The 19,246-nt window shown below is 34.9% G+C and overlaps 1 protein-coding gene across 1 annotated transcript in view; it reads right to left on the minus strand.

Moving 5' to 3' along the window:
- ERBB4 (erb-b2 receptor tyrosine kinase 4) overlaps nt 1-19,246 on the minus strand; it is a 1,167,248-nt gene that overhangs the window by 77,465 nt on the left and 1,070,537 nt on the right. Inside the window, 3 exon segments of the mRNA XM_079135547.1 lie at nt 10,032-10,107; nt 13,275-13,393; nt 13,396-13,429. Of these exon segments, the coding sequence (XP_078991673.1) occupies nt 10,032-10,107; nt 13,275-13,393; nt 13,396-13,429 (229 nt within the window).

Here is a 19,246-nt window from a genome sequence, read left to right on the forward strand (position 1 = left end):
GGAAAGAAATTTCAGAGGTAGCCAGGTATGGTTGCACATGCCTATAATCACAGTGACTGGGGAGGCTAAGGCAGAGGATCCTACGTTCAAGGTAAGCCTCAGTAACTTAGCAAGGCCTTGACTCTAAATAAAATATGAAAAAGGGCTAGGGATGTGGCTCAGTGTTTAAGCGCCCTTGGGTTCAATCTCCGATACCACAAAAAAATTTTTTCAGAGCTAATACCAACAGCATCTAATATTAGACAAACCAGGAGTATGAGAGAGAGGAAAAGTCAAGAATAATTTCAAAGTTTTAGCTATTGCTACTGTGTAGATGATGAAATGAAATATACAGTATTTCCCACCCCCCCCCTTTTTTTTTTTTTTTTTGATTGGGGATTGAACCCAGGGGCCAATTACCACTGAACTACATCCCTGACCCTTTATTATTTTGAGACAGGGTTTTGGTAAGTTGCTGAGGCTGGCCTCAACTTTCAATCCTCCTGCTTCAGCCTTTAGATCCTCTCTGACTACAGGCTTGTGCTATTTTACCAGACTAGGGACCTGCTTTATTCTGCTTAGGTGTCGGCTTAAGTATCATTGACTGAGGGAAGTCTTCTGCAGTGAGAACTAAAATACTGCCTTCCTTCTATAAGTCTGTGAACCCTGAGCCTCCTCTATTTTCTTCAGAGTACTTAGTATCACCTAAAATTACTGATGGCTTACCTATTCACTTTCCTCTTGATGGTCTATTTCACTAACTATAATGAAAGCAGGAGGCAAGTGTCACTCCTATTCAGACTGTCCTCTCTACCTTTTGTTTTAGTCAGTATTTTTTTCCCCCTACTATGACCAAAAGATCTAACAAGAACAATTTTTGATGAGGAAGAATTTATTTGAGGCTCATGGATTCAGAGGTCTCAGTCCATAGACAGCAAGGCTCCATTGCTCTGGGCCTGAGATATGGCAGAACATCATGGCGGAAGAGTGTGGTGGAAGAAAGCAGCTACTCAGAACAAGACAATCAGGAAGCAGAGAGAGTTCCACCAAACAAAACAAAATATAAACCCCAAAGGCACAACCCCAGTGATCTACCTCCTCCAGTTATCTGTGTACAGTTACCACCCAGTTAATTCATTCAAGTGAATTAATAATTCCGAGTAGGTTGAGGCTCTCATAACTGGCTCATTTCACCTCTCAATGTTCTTGCAGTGTCTCATACATGAGTTTTGGAGGGATCCTCATATCTAAACCATAATGCCTGTAGATAGCCTCTTGTGTATCATACGTGAACAATGAACATTATTATGAATAAATGCATGAATGTGAGAGCAACTGATAGGTGTGGGAAGGTAAGAGTTGTAGATATGGATTTTTCCAGGCACCAATGTGAGGAAACATAGGTAGGTGGCCAGGTGAAAGACCTCAGGGGAAAGAAAACCTGATGACAGACATAGAGGGTGGTAAGGAAAGGTTCCTCAGAGAGCAGAGCCCTGGAAATCTAGATTCAGGTGACACCACTCAAATCCATAGGGAAGTAGCCTGACTTCAAATATTTAGAAAGAACTTTCTTAGTAGTCTCTAGTCGTGGTTCTTCCTGTCTAGCTGAAGTTGAAGCCAGAATTAAGTACAGGGCAGTTAGTGTAGAAATAGGGGATCGGGTCAAATCAAGGAAATGAAGCCTTGAAGCCATCTGCCTCTGGAAGTTGGAGACTGCCCCTGCGAGAATGGAATGTCAGGGATCTCCAGAGCTCATTGATTACCAAATTTACCTGCCTTTATCAAGAACTGCAAGCAAGAAGCTGCTAATTAATGACCCCTGGGCCCTTACCTGCCTGAATCACCTTGGCCCTCCCCCTGCCCCTGGCTTCTCACTTAATGCAAAACCAGGCCTAGTCATGTAGGCAGGAAGGAGAGATAAGGGGGGAGAGACCTGGAGAAAAAAAGAGAATTTAACCTATAAAAGATGTAGGGTGCGCTCACTTCTTGGGACTTTAGAACATCAGTCATGGCCCCCTTCTTCCTGCCGGGAGAAGTCTGAATTATTAGCTTTAAATAAAACCCGCTTAATACGCTTGCCTTGGCGTGCTTCTCTAGTGTTCAATCTTCAACATTAGAAGGAGCAGAACTCGTCACCTTTAAATGGTGGTATCAAAGTGAGGGGCAAATGGTTGTATTTTAAAAGTATTAGCTATTCCAAGTATCCAGTTATCAGGAGTAAACTTCTGTCATCGGTACCATTGGCCCTTGTCACTATCATCATTATCATATTTCATGGAAATATGAATCTCAGGAAGTTTATTTCTCATTTGCATTTACTTTCAAGCAGCATTCCTTCCAAGAAGCAGCTTTAATTCCCTATATTCAGCACATACACCCACATAATTAACCCGATTTAAAGATCAACAAGTGTATTACTGCTTAAGAAAGAGTTCAATATTTATTTTGTGTCTCAGATAATGTATTTGTAACAAAAACATCGAGTAAGCCCTGTTTCTTCCCATTTTCTTCATAAGTGGAAAAATCACTATATACTGTCTTTGAACTACTGCTCCATATTTCTTTAATGAATCAACTAAACATTGATTCACACAAAAACAAAAAACAAGTAGCTCTGTTATTAACCTTTCAACATCTAGCAGATGATCTATATTAATAGGATATTGGTCAAGTTAAATCATAGTAGGTAAATATTATTTACTTCTTTTGTAGATGTGATTCAGGTCTTAAAACATTTCATAGCATGCAACCTTAATTATATTTCAAAGACACCACATTGATAGAGAATTTCATTGAGTTTTACATAAAATTATCACTAATCATTTCAAATGCTGCAATATTTCTAATAATAACTTATAAAGGCCAAACCATTAAAATCAACATGAAATTGTGATTTAATCTTAAAAAAACCCCAAATGATTAAATGCGTCTCTCAGAGTGTTTTAATTTAATTAGAAAGAAGACACTGAAATTGGAATCACTTCCATCTTTAATATCTTTTCCCTAATACCAAATTGCAAAGAGAAAACCTGTAGCCCAACCTGCCCCATAATTTGCTATTTCTTCACTACGTGTCATCTGTGACTTTTCACTCAAGGTGCTAGGTAATAGGTTCAGCAACAAAATGGAACAGTCGAGAAAGGGGTAAATTAACATTTGATTAAATTAAAAAATCAGACTGTTCTCATTTAATAAGAGTATAATTAAATTCATGTCTTTAAAGTTTCAGGTCTCTGAAGTCCTGAGCTCATTTTTAATGTACAATAAAAAATACCAAAATAATAGAGATTACTCAGGGCCACTATATAGCACAACTCCAGAGAGTGATTCACATTAAAAAAATTTAGTTTATTAAATTTCACCATGTTTATAACTCCTCTTCATATTTTCATGATATTCCTTCTTTCATACTCCAGTACTCTTTAAAATCACCACTAATTAATCATTATTTAAAGAGAGAGTGAAAGAATGAAGGAAATGGAATAGCACTTCAAAGTGTACAAGGTGTTTCAGAATGCATCCACTAGACATATTTCTAAATGAAAAGCACTAACAGTTCTCTAAATTCATTTAGTAGCTTAGAGCTTCACTCCATGCACACGTTATAAGTCAATACTATCATCTCATTCACAAGGATGTAACAGAGCAGCAGACCTGGGTCCCAGGACAGTAGGTGTATTTGTGTTGGATCAGGTTAACTAACATCAAAAATGTGTGGATGGCAACTAAGCCATCTGTTCACCTGCTGTTTTGCACAGAGTTGTTTGTCTGTGTTAATGTACCTGTTCAATCCATTTCAAAATGCACTAGCATTGCTTCAGAACTATCTAGGAAAAAAAAAACATGAAACCAATAAAATTCAATAGCAGTTGTAGGAGAGGAGTGAAAATATGGAAACTCTAAATACCCACAAATGGAGAAAATCCAGTGATGGATTGTAAAAATTCTTTCATTAGAGTTCAAAGTTCTCTAAGTGGCTTCAGAAAAGATTGTAAATACATCTCCAGACCCCATCTTCTTCAACTGTCAATAAATCCTACAAGCTTTTCTTTGTAAAATTAACACTGTGAATTAAAATTAGAATAAATCCAGTCTTCTTTTGACATTGTTATATTTTATGTAAAGATCTATTAACTATATATGTGGGTATATCCCTTTAAACATATTTGCAACCATAGAATATTTATGTCAAGAATATGAATTATGATCTATTAATACTTATGAGTTTATGAATAAAAGCTCAGAGACATCAAATGGTAGAATGTGTTGTAGTGATTACACAAATGGTGTGAATCTACATTGTGCACAAACCATAGAAATGAAATGAATGATGTACCCCATTTGTGTACAATGAATCAAAATGCAGTCTGTAAAAAAATTTTAAAAAATAAAGATAAATATGCAAAAAAAAGAATTGTAATAAATTCAGTTTATTTGAATTCCATGTATTTTCTCCCATCATGCTTCACACTTTTCAGATGATATTTTGAAAGTAGCGATAAGAAATCAGGTACTCGATTTTACCAATGCTAGAAGACCTCACATGTTGAGATTATAGAACAGATTCAGACCTATCATTTTTTTTAGCAGTATAAAGATTTTTAATATGTGAGTTGATGCAAGAAAGCAGAATTTTAAAGAGTACATGTGACAAGAGAAGTAACAGTGGGTGTCAGTCAGGGAGTTATTAGTTTAATTTTTAACTTCACATCTCCAACTCCCTATTTTAATTGGGATCATTGTAATTGATGTTATTTAGTGTCTGGGAATAGAGACCCATGAGAGCTCCATTAGCCTTCTTTGGATAACAAGCAAAGGTAATAACTTCTCCTATTAAGCAAACAAAGACCGTGGCCAACTCTCATTTGGCTTGTCAGCTCTTCCCACCAGGATGGCTCTGCCTCCTCACTTGTATAAGGAGCTGGCTGGCTGGCTGGCACACACCATGAGCTGTCAATACTGCCAGGCCAGTTTTTAAACCATTTCCTAAACACAGCACTTTTAAAATCCTAAGAACCATTCTCTTACTGAACATTTCAGACCTATACTCCTTATGACAAGGGAAGTGTGTTATCAGCCATGGTGCTTCTCCAAGTCCTTTTTATTTCTGTCTCCAACAAACTTCATTAGCACAGTGGAAAAGAAATGACTGGTTAATATGATCATCTATTTCAATAGAAAATGCTCTGACACAGATGGCTTACATGTTTGGGGTGTGTGAAACACAAAATTCAGACATATTGCATAATCTACCATCCGCTATTGAGGGCAAACTGCAGTTCTCTGATGGACTTGCAATGATTTCTTACCAGCTGATATGAGAAGTTACTTGTGTGGATAATCCTAGGGACTGGTTACTTGGATGCCAGCCATAAATGGTAAACATTCAGATCTTGGATTTGTAGGGGACAATGGATTCACAGCCATGCCTGACCACTCTCTGAGCAGTAGGTGGCAGCACTGTGCAGCTACCTTTTTGTTTTGATTTGCCAACTGAAGTCAGCTTCTTCAGCTTCTTCACCATCAGAAACAAAACAAAAAGGCAAAAGCTTCGAAAATTTCCACATGCTTACATCTAAAACACATACAGATTTTTAAAAAATGCAAGTTAAACTGGTTACTTGAGAATCAAATCACAAAAGAGTTCCCATATGCTATTTTTCTTAGCTTTATTAGTACTTAGTATTTCTTAACTTTCTTAGCTTTATTAGTATGCCTTATTTTTACTCTCTGAGATTAAAAAAAATTAAAAACATGAAAATATGTTCTGAAGTGAAGTGCTGTGGAATCAAAGCTTCTATGTCCTTAATTGCTGCCATTGTCAAGGGAGTATTCTGTATCTTCTCAGAATCATTACAATTTACACATGCTTAATCTTTCCAATTCACCTAATAACGAACTTGCTGCAATTGGTTACTTAAAGAAGTTTCAACCAATTTTTAGCGTGAAATTTAAGTTTTCAAAGATTCAGGCCTTAAATGCACAGTAAAATTGATTTTTACAATCACACACGACATACATACTTTTGAACATTCACTCAAACTTACTGTGTAGAGGCTCATGTGGATTATGTGTTTGTGAAGCCACCTATGGTACAACTAAGAATCTGAGGTAAGTCTCTTCCAGTCTGGTATGTTTTCAGTCATTAAGTGGGTGGTACCAATAGCCACGTAATGAGTTTGATGTGAGAAATGAATGAGTTCAGTATGTAAAGCTGTTAAAAAAAAATAACCCTATTGTTCTATCATCTTATGCCTATCTTATCACTAGGCACTAGTCTAATCAAACACTGTAGGGGTTATTATAAACAATTTAGATTTCCCAGCATTTAGTGTAGTGCCATACAAACTTTAGGCACTCAATAAATACATTCTTGAATCAATTAGTAATTGCAAATCTTCTAAATGAGTTCATTGTGAAAATCAAGCTGGTCAATCCACCAAAGTAAGTCCAAATACCCATTTATTCATTTAACATTCAAAGAGGGCCTTAATACTTTGAATTCAAATCTAAGCAGATGATGAGGATATATTTAATTGATTTATCTATAGACGTATAATGGTTTTGAAACATTTATTCCAGTGTTTTATTATATAAGTAGTCACAATTTCACAAATGTGATTATTTATACACAATATTTAATTGTTCTATGAAGTTCTTATGAATACACTCATTATATCATTTAATTTTGTGACTAGTTAGAAATACTTAATACTGATGATCCTGAGCATTAAGAGTTTAAGAAGCTTAAAAGAAGTTGCTTTAAATTATCATTTCTTTGTACCATATGCAAAGAACCATAGGAGTAATCAGCTCTTGTTATGTTGGCTAATACATTATTATTTCATTAAGCCAACATTTGATCTATGCAATATTCTTTGATTAAATGCTTTCGCATTATCCATTTAAGGGGAAGAACTTGTTTAAGATGTTAGCTCTCCCCTCAATGCCATAGATAAATTTTGGTTTTATAGACTAAATTCCTGTGCCCATCTATCCTGCATTCTACATTTGCTTAAGCATGGCGTATGTTAGTCATTCAAAAAGAAGAAAGTTTAAGGAATGTTCCTCAGATCCCTACATTCACTAAGTGCTAAAATCTTTGGGAGAATTTGATTCCCTTATTATTGTTTTAGAATTTTTAATGCATAGCAGAGAAGGTTTAGAGTGGATATTAGAAGGTAGAATATATTCCTCATCTCTATTTATAAGTAATGCTAATGTTTGCTGATCTAAGTTATGTTTCACTACATTACAGTCGAGAATACAATTCATTTATTATATACATGTGTTCAGCATCAAATAAACATGATTTCAGGAAAAATCTGATATTAATTTTTAGATTCCCCCTTTGCTATAAAAGCCCTAAGAGGTTAAGTGGGGATTCCAGAATAATTTTCTTACGCCACAGTAAGGAACTGTGACTCACCTTTTAATTAATCCAAAGAAAACAAGTACAATAAAGCATATTAAGCATTTAACACATATGGGAACTAAACTGTAGGGATCAATTCATATGCAAGCTGTAATACTGAAAAAATGGGCATCTACAAAATGGAAAGTAATCAAGAATAGTTTATTCCTTGCATAATGAAATAACTTTCTTGAGACACTAAACGCTGATTCCTCTTGGGGGAAAAATATCCTAAATATCAGTGAAAACGACCAATTTTGATAACAATGATTCTGATTTAGGCAATAAAATATATATTAGAAAGCTCTCCCTTATGACATAATAATCAACTACATACTTAAAGTTATATTTTCCTTAGGGATAAGATTTCAAAATTGTAAATAAATGGGCACAACAGTATTACAACCTGAGATTTGATTGATGCATAAAGACAGATACATTTTAACATAAAATCCATTAGCTTAGGCTATGTTTTCTTCTCCACTGCCAATTGGAATGAACCGTTATCCATTTTCTAGTTAGTTCTACTCATGGAATATCTGTTTAATGATTACATTTTATTAACTCATGTAGATAGTTATAAAAGTCAGAATAGATTCTCTCTCACACCTCTATCAGAACTTCCAATGTAAACAAAATACAAAGTAATTACAAATAAAAATAAAAATACATAATGAACAGAAACATATAAATGCAAAAACAGAAGCTGAAACTCAAAACGCCCACTTTCAAGAACAATTCAATTCTGTCTTGGCAGAGTGATGACAAGATAAATGCTAAATAAGGATGGCTTCATGGAAAAGGATGATCTCAAAAAAACTCAATCAGAAACAGCCTAAAACCTGATACTGCAGCTCCATCACCTGAAGATATATGTCACCATAACTGATGCATATTTTTATAAATATAAAGATGCAGCCAGTGATAATTTTCCATAGAGGTGTACTATAAATAAGATTATGTAGCTTTCTCTGCCTTTTATGCCTTTTGCAATCAACTGTGATGCATGCATCATAAGAATCTTAAAATGCCTTGTGAATATGTGTTGATGACCTATGTTATGTTTCAAAACAGAATATTGTATCTCCACTTCTTTATTTTTTCTAAACAACATCTGAAATTTTGCAACCTAACATGAAGAAAACTAGTATAGCCCAAGTAACAGGATTTTCTCCAAAAGACACACTTTATTATTAAAAATATGACAGTTCTGCCTATATTTTTTGTTTGCTTATTTTAATATCATTTCAAATTTGCCTCCAGCAGATTACCACATCTAATTCAGGGATACAAAAGCAAAAAAAAAAAAAAGGAAACAGAAAGAAAAAAGCCTATATGTATAATATACAAATATATATATATATACGATCATACATAAATCTGTCATGACACATAATTTATAAATCAATCTGTATCATGTATTTGTTACTTCACACCATGTAATATATAAATAAGAATCAGTATGCTAATCTGCATTATATGAAATGTCTATCATATACGTGATAGATTCACTTTTCTTTTTACCCCTTGCAGTAAGTAGTGTATCAACTAAATTTTGCCAAGCTTTTCTAATATATATTTGCCTAAACTTCAAACACACATATTCTACTTCTACGAAGAGTAGACCATATGCAGTCTTTTTGAAATTTTAATATTTCCTATGACATACACAAGTGAAACACATTTTATTGAAATGTCTTAAGTAAATTTTTTAGGACTAATGAATTTCTTTTCTACAGAAGAGTTGTATGTTCTTTAGTGATTAAATGGTCTAAATCTTTTTTTAAATGAAAAGTAAAAACCAAACTTAAATTTGAGTAAAATATATTGTACCATATTTTAAAATCCAACCATTACCCTTTTCATTTAAATGGACCTTTTGCTTTTTATTTTAAATAAATGATACTTTCATATATCATATTTAAACTCAGAAAAGGCTTTGACTCAGTTACTAAGTGGTAGGCAACCAAGTTGTAAGCTGCTAAACAGCTCATCTTAAACACTGAGTTAAACGTAATGAAAGAAATGTTCTAATTAATAAATATCAGTCTTTACAAGTTCAAATTATTCACTCCATAATACTTCTATTACTCCAAAATTTGTTTGTAAATTAAAATCAAAGTTGCAATTAGCAGTCTTCTCTCTTAAACTCTATTTTCAGTAATTGTTCATTATTGCGACAATAATCTCTGTATTTCTACCATAGAACAGAAATTCCCATACAAAAAAGCAAACAAAAAGCCGTCATTTTTATTTTGTCTTTTAACAAATTATATTCTCAAAGAATTGTTAAAAATTAAGGCCGTGAGATTCTGTGACATTGTCCCTGTACTAAAATTGGCCAGATTTTGTTTTTGTTTTGTTTTCAGTTAAAATGATCAATTGCTACCAAACCAGAGCTGGTGGCAGAGATATCAAATTTTCCATTTTAGAAGACCAGATAATTAAAAAAATAAAATAAAAATGCTCTTTACAGAATATTTTCTTTTGCATTTTAATAAGTTTAATTCCTTTAGGAAATGGGGTCTATAAATAGATATTTTTAACACAGTAAAATAATTGACTTAGGATATTTTACATGAACCAAATGTATTTATTTTTGCCTTTAAAGACTTAATTCACAAGGAACATTTATTACCATAGCTCCAAACGTCACTCTGGTGTGTGAATTTCCTATAATGTATACACTCCAGTGCCATCCATTTAATTGGCATCTATAGAGAAATAAAAAATGAAAGTTTTATAATTTTATAAAAATGCAATTTATATACATACTACATCTGAGGCTCTGGACTGGGTCAATTATATTCTTTGTGTGTTTATAGATATAAATTTAAATAGGTTATTTTTCAAGATAGTGTAAATGGATTGAAATTTAAAAAATGATTTAACCCAAAGATATACTGTATTTATGTTTTTAAGAAAATCTTCATATACAATGTTATGGTTTAAATATGAGGTATCCCCAAAAGCTCATGTGTGAGTCAATGCAACAGTGTTTAGAGGTGAAATAATTGGGTTATGAGAGCCTTAATGTATTCAGTGTGTAATCCACTGATTTAGGCAATACATCAGGGATTAACTGGATGGTAACTGCAGGCTAATAGGGGGTGGCTGGAGAGGGTGGGTCCTTGGGGAATGTTTTGGGGGTTCACATTTTGTCCTTGCTGAGCAGAGCTTTCTCTCTGCTGCCTGGTGCCAGTTCCCAGCTGTTTTCTTCCTGCCATACACTTCCACCATGATTTTCTGCCTCATGTCAAGATCCAAGAAATGGAGTGAGCTGTCTGTGGATTGAGATTTCTGAGACCATGAGCCCCCAAATAAACTTTTCTTACTTAAAATTGTTCTAGTTAGATCTTTGATCAGAGCAGTGAAAAAGCTGACTAACACATACAATAAAAAGTAAAATAATAAAATAGGGTCAACTTTCTTATTAATTATCAGTTAAAGTTAAAATAAGTCTATAACTTTTTATGAGTTAATATTATGATCCACAATATCAAATCCAACCTCCAATGCATGTGCTTCTTAAAACATATCCATATTATATTTTTTCTTAAAACATACTCATATAATATTTTTTCTTAAAAAATGGGATGTCAGACAGGCATGGTGGTACATGCCTATAATCCCAGAGGCTTGGGAGGCTGAGGCTGAGGCAGAGGCAGGAGGATCTTGAGTTCAAAGCCAGCCTCAGCAAAAGTGAGGTGCTAAGCAACTCAGTGAGACCCTAAATAAAACACAAAATAGGTCAGAGTATGTGGCTCTGTGGTCAAGTGCCCCTGAGTCCAATCCCTGGTCCCCCATCCCCCAAAATGGGACATCTGTACATTTTCAATTATCCCCTTTCACCCCAGACACATTTTGAACTAGGAGTACAATGAATCCTTTCTATACTTACCTCTTCCTCTCCTCCTCCTATGTAAGTTGGTCACTAAATAGCCTAAAATCATGAATTTCAAAGTTAGCTTTGCTTTGTTCCCAAGCCACAAATGACCTCCCTTGTCTTGGTTAGTCTGTACTGAAAATATGTACCATTTTCAAAATAGAAACTAGTATATTAAAAAAAAAAAAAAAAAAAGTGAGAGGATCAGCACAAATCCCATCATCCACCCTACAAGAAAAACAACTCAACCCACATACCCTCATGCTGATGGGTCAGCAGAATGCATTTCAACTCGAAGGGCAGCGTTATATAGCTGGGAATATAATTAGATTCTATGAAATAAAGATAAACCTTCTACTTCGCAGTTGAAAGCTTAAAACTAAATAGGCCTTTGAAATCATGAGGTTGGCTGCTCACCAAGGTGACACCAAGGTAACTCCATGACAGAATCATGGTATTCAGTGAAAGGGAACAGGAGACACATTGAAAATGATTTCCCTATGGGCAGGAGTTAACTGAGGTTTATGGACTACAGACATTGTGTTAAAGAAGTAAGTTTAATCACAGGTGGCTTGATAAAGACTTAATGGTTACCAGGCATTTAAAGCTGTAATGAATCTTGCTTTAGACAAATCGTACAGCTGTATGTTCTTAAGACAAGTGAAGTCATGTGATTTATGGACTTCTTCTCTGTGCAATCTTGTAGTGAACTTCAAGCTGAGGTCTCAAACTACTGCAATTTGGTAGTGAAAAATCAAATAGGCTCTTAAAATAAGGAAAGGCCAAATAATCCTCAAAACTAAAGGTTTATTTTTTTTTTTCCTATTTCACCTGTGATAAGGATTTGAATATGGCAGTCATACAGCATTTAGGGTAAAAAAGTCAATATTAAGCACTTGGGAGCCTATCATTGCAAAATATTATAAATAATTGTTAGATGGTTCATGGTAAATAAGGATACCATAATATATATATATATATATAATTATATGTATTAAAATATATGAATATAAATAATATGTGAATAAGTGTTCTTTTTGGTAGTATAACTTCATGGGTCACCATGGCTTAGGATTGTATTTGTTGATTTCATTTGGCCTATCTGACCTAAGATTCTTCGGATCAGGGTCTGTGGGTGTCCAAATGAGGACCACCCTAATTTTAACCAAGAGTGGCAAGCTAAACAGTGGGTTGCTGAGGAAATACAAGAGCTGGAACTAAGGTATGTGCTGAGACTACTTGGTGGATGAGAGAGGCAGGAACAGAGTTGCTAGCTAGGGGCTGAGGCCTGAAGAGGCAGAGAGGTACATAGGGAAGCAGCTCTGTGCAGCTCTCTGCAGCAGCTCATATCCTAGTTTAGAGTCAGATAACAAAGAAACGTAGGTAAAACCGTGCACACCACGAGAGCAGCTCAAAACAAAAAACAGAACCAGATTGTTAGAATCCAGGCTCTCAGGTAAGGGGATAAGAAGTTAGATGGTCAACCTTCAACTGAATTTTGACTTTTGGTAGTAGTTAAGCTTCTCTGTAGTCTATGAGAAGTTGAGTCATTCCTATGCTTTTAGGATTCATGGGACAATTTATGTAGTCCTGATAAAGTTTAATGTCATGTGCCCTTAAGGAACCATCCACTTCCTAATACTGGATCTAACATGAAGACCACCTGGGTTTAGATATGCCTCACCTTATTTTGGCTACTTTTGAGAAATGACAGGATAAAGGAGATATATATATATCTCCTTTATATATACATATATAATGTATATGTATATATAATATATGTATATAGTACGTGTATATGTGTATATATATATATATACATACACGTATAATTTGTGTATAATTTGACCCAGGGCAGGAATTAAGGCAAATGGTAGAACTGGGATTTATTATCTTCTAAATCTCAGGCTCACTGGTTCTTCCTTAAAAGTAAAAGAAGATAAAAGGCTACCATACTATGTTTTAAATCAATATTGTTTTTAAAAAGATACCTACCTTTCCTCCATCAGCATTATACTCTTTTTCATCTCCTTCCAAGAGTCTGGCTAGTCCAAAATCTGTGATTTTCACATGGTTTGGAGATTTCACTAAGACATTGCGAGCTGCCAAGTCCGATGAACAAGCCGTCTTTCCTCTAAGTACATCATTCCCTGGAAAACATCAAGAACCACTAAGAGAGTTAGTCAATGCCCAGCTTTTTCCATATTCTAAGAAGGAATCTCTTAGCATTTAGTTGAAAGTGCTTCATTTCTTTAAGTAAAACTAGCATTTCAGAATATTTCCACAATTAGAGAAAACCTTGGTTTTCTCTCTAATTATTATTAATCTTATTCTTGGTGTGGGGGGGGCAGCTTTTTTGCTTTTCCCTTAAAGTCCTCCAAAGTGAAATAAATCACCTGTCCATGAACTGAATGTCAGATGGTGTACCTGAGAGACTGGATACCCATTTGCCATCCCTTCATTAGTGTGGTGTGTAGGGGTCTTAGCAGATCAGCTAACATACACCTGCACTGACCCACATATTCCTCACTATGTTTTTCTATAGTGTGAGTTTAATGTCATCTTGTCCTGCACACCCACTCCAAACAAATACGTCTATCAATATAATTTTTAACATATTTCATTTCACCATCATAGATTCTATTAAGGCTAAAGAATCATATTATTCTTATTAATATTCACAGATGAAGCATATCCTTGGGGTCTTAAAAATCTATAATTTTTAAAAAGTCTCTGTGACATTAGTTTCATTGTAAGAACCCACAGGTGAAATAACATAGCTTATAATGACTCACGATTAGACTTTCATATGTTATCTTTGAAAACCTTAGAAGGAAATTAAAAATAAAATCCATTGCTGATTGCTAACAAGAGATAGAGCCGACTTCCCCTCCATACACACATATACATGTTAGTTATATAAAATAAATATTACTATGTGAACTTATAAAAGTAGTGATCCATATTTATAATAATTAGTTTATTAATTGTACCTTAGTGGTGGGGAGACTTAGAGCTATTAAATACTATCAATTAATTAAAAAGTTCATGTAAAACCAAGACATTCGACTCAGAGGCATAGCTTAGATTAGAGTGAATGTACTTTTATTGAAGTATCAAGAAAAATTCTATACTCAACAATTTCACTGTCAAAAAAGTCATCATTCACAAACAGATCAGAATTATAGAATGGTTGAAGCATACTCTCATGCCAATTGCAAATCAATGCTTTTGGCAGTTAACCAGTACAACTGCAGGACTCTGAAGGATAATGGTTTCTGATATCAAAACAAAAGCTGTGGAAAACAGACACATAAATCACATAGGTCAAAAATTATGAACCGTAGACCTGGTGCAGTGTAAGAGAAGATTGCTTCAAACAGCATCATGGACCAAACTCTATATAAATGTCCATTAAATACAACTGTTGGAGATGCCACCTGCTACAGGCCAATCAGTCAACAGTAAGGTGACACCATATGTACTAGTGTTTTCTGAAATCAACCCACAAATGGTATTTATGGCATTTTTGCCCTCTTTCCCGCATAATACTTTCTCTTTGAGGCACCCTCAATTGGAAATTCCTGAAATTAGGTGAATCTGAACAACATATAATCCTTATATGACTTAGAATCAAAAATAAATAAACCTATTGCTTTGAAGATATAGCATTTTCACATTTCCCCAAATATTTTGTTCGTTTAAGAAATGTCTGCAAAAACATCCAGCATTCTCCTTCTTACCATCTGCACATCAGAATATAGAAAGCACATTGGTCATAAGTTAAGACAAGTCCATATTCGTCCTAACACAAAATATGTTATTTAACACTGCAAGACTCTAGGGAGACAACAGGAATAGGTAAGGCCTATGCATTAAAGGAAGACAGATGCTAATTAATTAAGTGGGCAGATATGGAATAAAACTCAAATGAATTGCTGTGATACATGCAAAGTATTTAAGGACAGCTGAATTCTGAGAATATATTTACTATAGCTTTGCAAGTGTGCTTGAGAGAAGTAACACAGAGAGGTCCCCAGACCTAAGAAAGGTTTAGAGAGCAAAGCTGCAAGCAGAAAACACAAGCATGGACCTCAGTAAGCTGTGCACTTGGAAAAAGCTATATAATTCTGTATTTCTGAAGCACAGTGCATGAGAAATGGGTAGAGGTGAGCCGTGAGATGGAAAGAAGTACAGAGGCCAGATCTAAGAAGGACCCCTTACCTGTCAAGGGACAGGATCTTGAATTTGTATCATACAGTATACATCACAGTAATGGGGAAGTTGTTTTAAAAGGGGAGTGACCCAATTTTCACCCGACTCTTGGAAACAGCCCTCTGATGCCAGAACCAGCGGATGGATGGGACACAAATGTAACTGAGGACAGGAACCACTGCCACAGTACAAAATACAACTAACAGGGCTGTCGAATGAAGTTTGAAAGCCAGCAGTCCATGAGTTACATCCATTATCAGACTTTTTAATTGAGTCTCCCACGCTGGGTAGGGGTTTCTCACACTCTCTAACTGAGCACCACTTAGGACATCTGGTCTCCAGGATCCTACCACTCACTATTACTTTTCAGGAATTTTGCTTGTATCCTTTATGATATTCTGGCTCATACACACAAGAGGATGATTCTTCTAAACTAGGCCAGAAGGAATACTACAGAGAGGATAATTCCAAGGTATATCTGTAAAATAAAATGATCACCCTTGGTAACTGATTGAAAAATGAAGGACAAGTAAATTGAGAATAATTATGTCTTTTTTGACTTTGTAATTTAGGTGATAATGATTCCTTGAACTAATAGTATTGTAACAGAAATGTAATTTGTTTCTTAAACATGTTCTAGAATAGTATATATATTTTACCAATAGAGAACTAACATTCTTCAAGAAACTTAAGATACTGCAATGGTTTGAATGTTAGTGCACCTTCCAAATGCATATGTTGGAATCCTACCCCGAAATGTGATGTTATTTTATCTCTTATGAGACCTCTGAGATGTCATAAAGTCATAGGGCAGAGCCCTTAAGAATGGTATGAGTGACCTCAGAGAGATTCTTGGCTTTTTCAGTCATAAGGAAGTGGATCCACACCAGATACAAAATTAGCAGGCACTTTGACCTTGGACTTGCCAGCCTCCAGTATTATAAGAAAAAACATTTCTGTTGTTTATAAGTCACTTAGTTTTGTATTTTGTTATAGTAGCCCAAATAAAGACACTGTAATGACATTCCATAATACAAAATTTCAAAAATTCTACTAATTCTTTGGTATTCCATATGCAAAACTCCAGTAGGTGACAGACTATCTTTAATCTTAATATCTTTTGTCCAGAAAAACTATTTTCTTCAAAATAATGAGAATTAAATTCAGGAAACCTAATGACCAGTCTATATAACTTTTCCCACCCACAAGACGATCATCAATAGCAATAAAAAAGAAAAAGAACAACTGCACATCATTGCCAAACCATCTAAATAGGTTTGTACAGTTGCTGTATAACTAGAAAACACAATTTTACAGAGGCATACTTTCCAATCATTAATTCTGACTGCCACCTTAGGCCCACTTTCATACCTAGAATTAGAATGTTGAATAGTCTGGATTTTTCTTAAAAGATTACTTAACAAAACAGTCATTAAGACAAAATTTTCTTGCTGAAACATCTCATTAAGGCCACATTTTTTGTTAGACTCCTTCAAAATGGAATCACCCTTAAGATGAAAGTGTGGTGAAACTAAGAAGGGAGACAGTTACTAGAAGTAGAAATGACAAATATAAACTGAATGAAGTCCCTGGAAGTTTGAGGATGAATCACAAAAGACCATTCATTATGGTGGAGAGATGCTGTTCTGGTAGGAAAAGAAATATCCTTTTCTGCCCTGCAGCAGTTTTCACGACCATGCTGGGCCAGGCCAGGTTGGGTACACTCAGGTAGAGTACATGATGGGACTGCCCCTACTATAGCTAGCATTGATCAGAACTTGGGGCACAGCAGGCACCAACAGCATGCTTCTACATCAGCCAGTTAAAACAATCCTTTGCAATACATACTGTTTTCAATCCATTTTAAAATAGGAGAAAGTCAAGGCTAAGAGAGGTCATTTTACTTGTTCCAAGTCATCCCCCTAATGAGTGGCAGAAGTGGAATTTGATGCCTTGCTATGGGACTCTGGAGCCTACATATTTAAGTCTATACCCTCTTCTAACACTTCACAGGGACATGTGGGTATGGAGAAATTAATGTGCACAGTTAAACTCCATGACTTTGAAAGATCCTTGTTTTTATTCTAGAAACAAACAATACTATCAGAGATTTCTGTGAATTTCAGCACATAATATAGTTGATTAACTTCTAAAAATTTTATACTTAAAATCCAATTAAATTACAGAACTGTTTGTAATTTATCAGGAATTTTAATTGTGTAAGTTTGAGACTCCATTCTTGCTTTGCTCATAGGGTATGCAGATGGTGGAGTGGGTATGGATGCAGAATCTGGAATCAATCACCTGGTTCAAACCCCAGCTTGGCCATGGTCTAGATGTGTGACTCTGAACAATTTATTTAGTCAACAGCACCCATTCCACAGGTTGAGAGGATTAAGTTGTGTACTCAAAGCACTTCCATAGTGGCTAGCATATAGTAGGTATTGAACATGTGAACTTTTACTATTGTTTCAAAGATAAATATCAACAGTTCTAGAATGGACAAGAATGACCCTGACTTAAAATTGCCAATTAAAAAAAAATTAAACCTCAGCTCATATATCACCATGGGTGTTCAATAAATGTTTGCAAATGGGGATAGATATACCCATAACCTCCCAATCGTGATTAATGCATGGATACAAATTTCAGAATTATTACAACTTGAAATCTCATTTTAATAATGACCACCTGAGGATGCTGTCATGTAAGGAGAAAGAATTACTAGGGAGTATACTAAGTGATTTGACACCCATCATAAATATATCAAAGGTTTCAGGAACTTGATGAAGATAAAGGTCATCAACAAGATAGATCTAAAAGTCTTCAATGTTTCAGAATGTTTTCTGTGAGTTAATAAAATAGTACATTTGCTATAAGCGTCTACTATTTATCACACAACATGCAGGAGGATTTTTGATAAATGTTTTAGGGGCAATTTTGTCTACTTCATGATCCAAGTGCTACAAATCTGATTTTATCCAATTATTCAGAATTTATAATTACCTAAATTATTCATAATTTCATCATTTTCATACCTTCTCTCCTATGCCATAAGTTTTCAAAGATTGCTTACTTATTGTTTTAGTTAGCTTTCTCATCCTGGTAATCAAAAGCCCTGACTAGAACAATGTAGAGGAGGAAAAGTTTGTTTGATTTGCTGTTTCAGAGGTCTTAGTCCATAGCCTACAGACTCCATAACTCTGGGTCCAAAGTGAGACATAACAACATGGTGGAAAGGCATGACAGAGGAAAGCAGCTCAGGATGTGGCAATCAGGAAGCAGAGAGACCTCTGCTCACCAGAGAAAATATAAACCCCAAAGTCACACCACCAGTGACCTACTTCCCACAAGTCACACCGTATCTGACTATAGTTACCACCTAGGTAATCCATATCAGTGAATTAACCCATTGATTAGGTCATGCTTCTCAGAATCAAATCATTTCACCTTGAAAATTCTTGCATTGTCTCACACATAAACTTTTGGGGGACATCTCATATCAAAAACATAATACTTATATTTTGTTCATACCTATTAAAATGTACATCACAGTAAACATAAACTAACAGAAAAAGTCAGATTTTACTTTGACTTTCAAAAATGTACTTTGATATAGAAATCCAATGAAAATTGAATTTAAAGTTTTAATCTTTGTTTAGAATCAACTCACATGAACTTTTCTATGGAAAAAAAAATCAGTAAATGACATAATTTTTAAATATCAGTTGTGGATGAACAAATGGCAATGA

The sequence above is a fragment of the Sciurus vulgaris genome (genome assembly GCF_902686455.1).
Source record: "Sciurus vulgaris genome assembly, chromosome: 3".
Taxonomy (NCBI): Eukaryota; Metazoa; Chordata; class Mammalia; order Rodentia; family Sciuridae; genus Sciurus; species Sciurus vulgaris.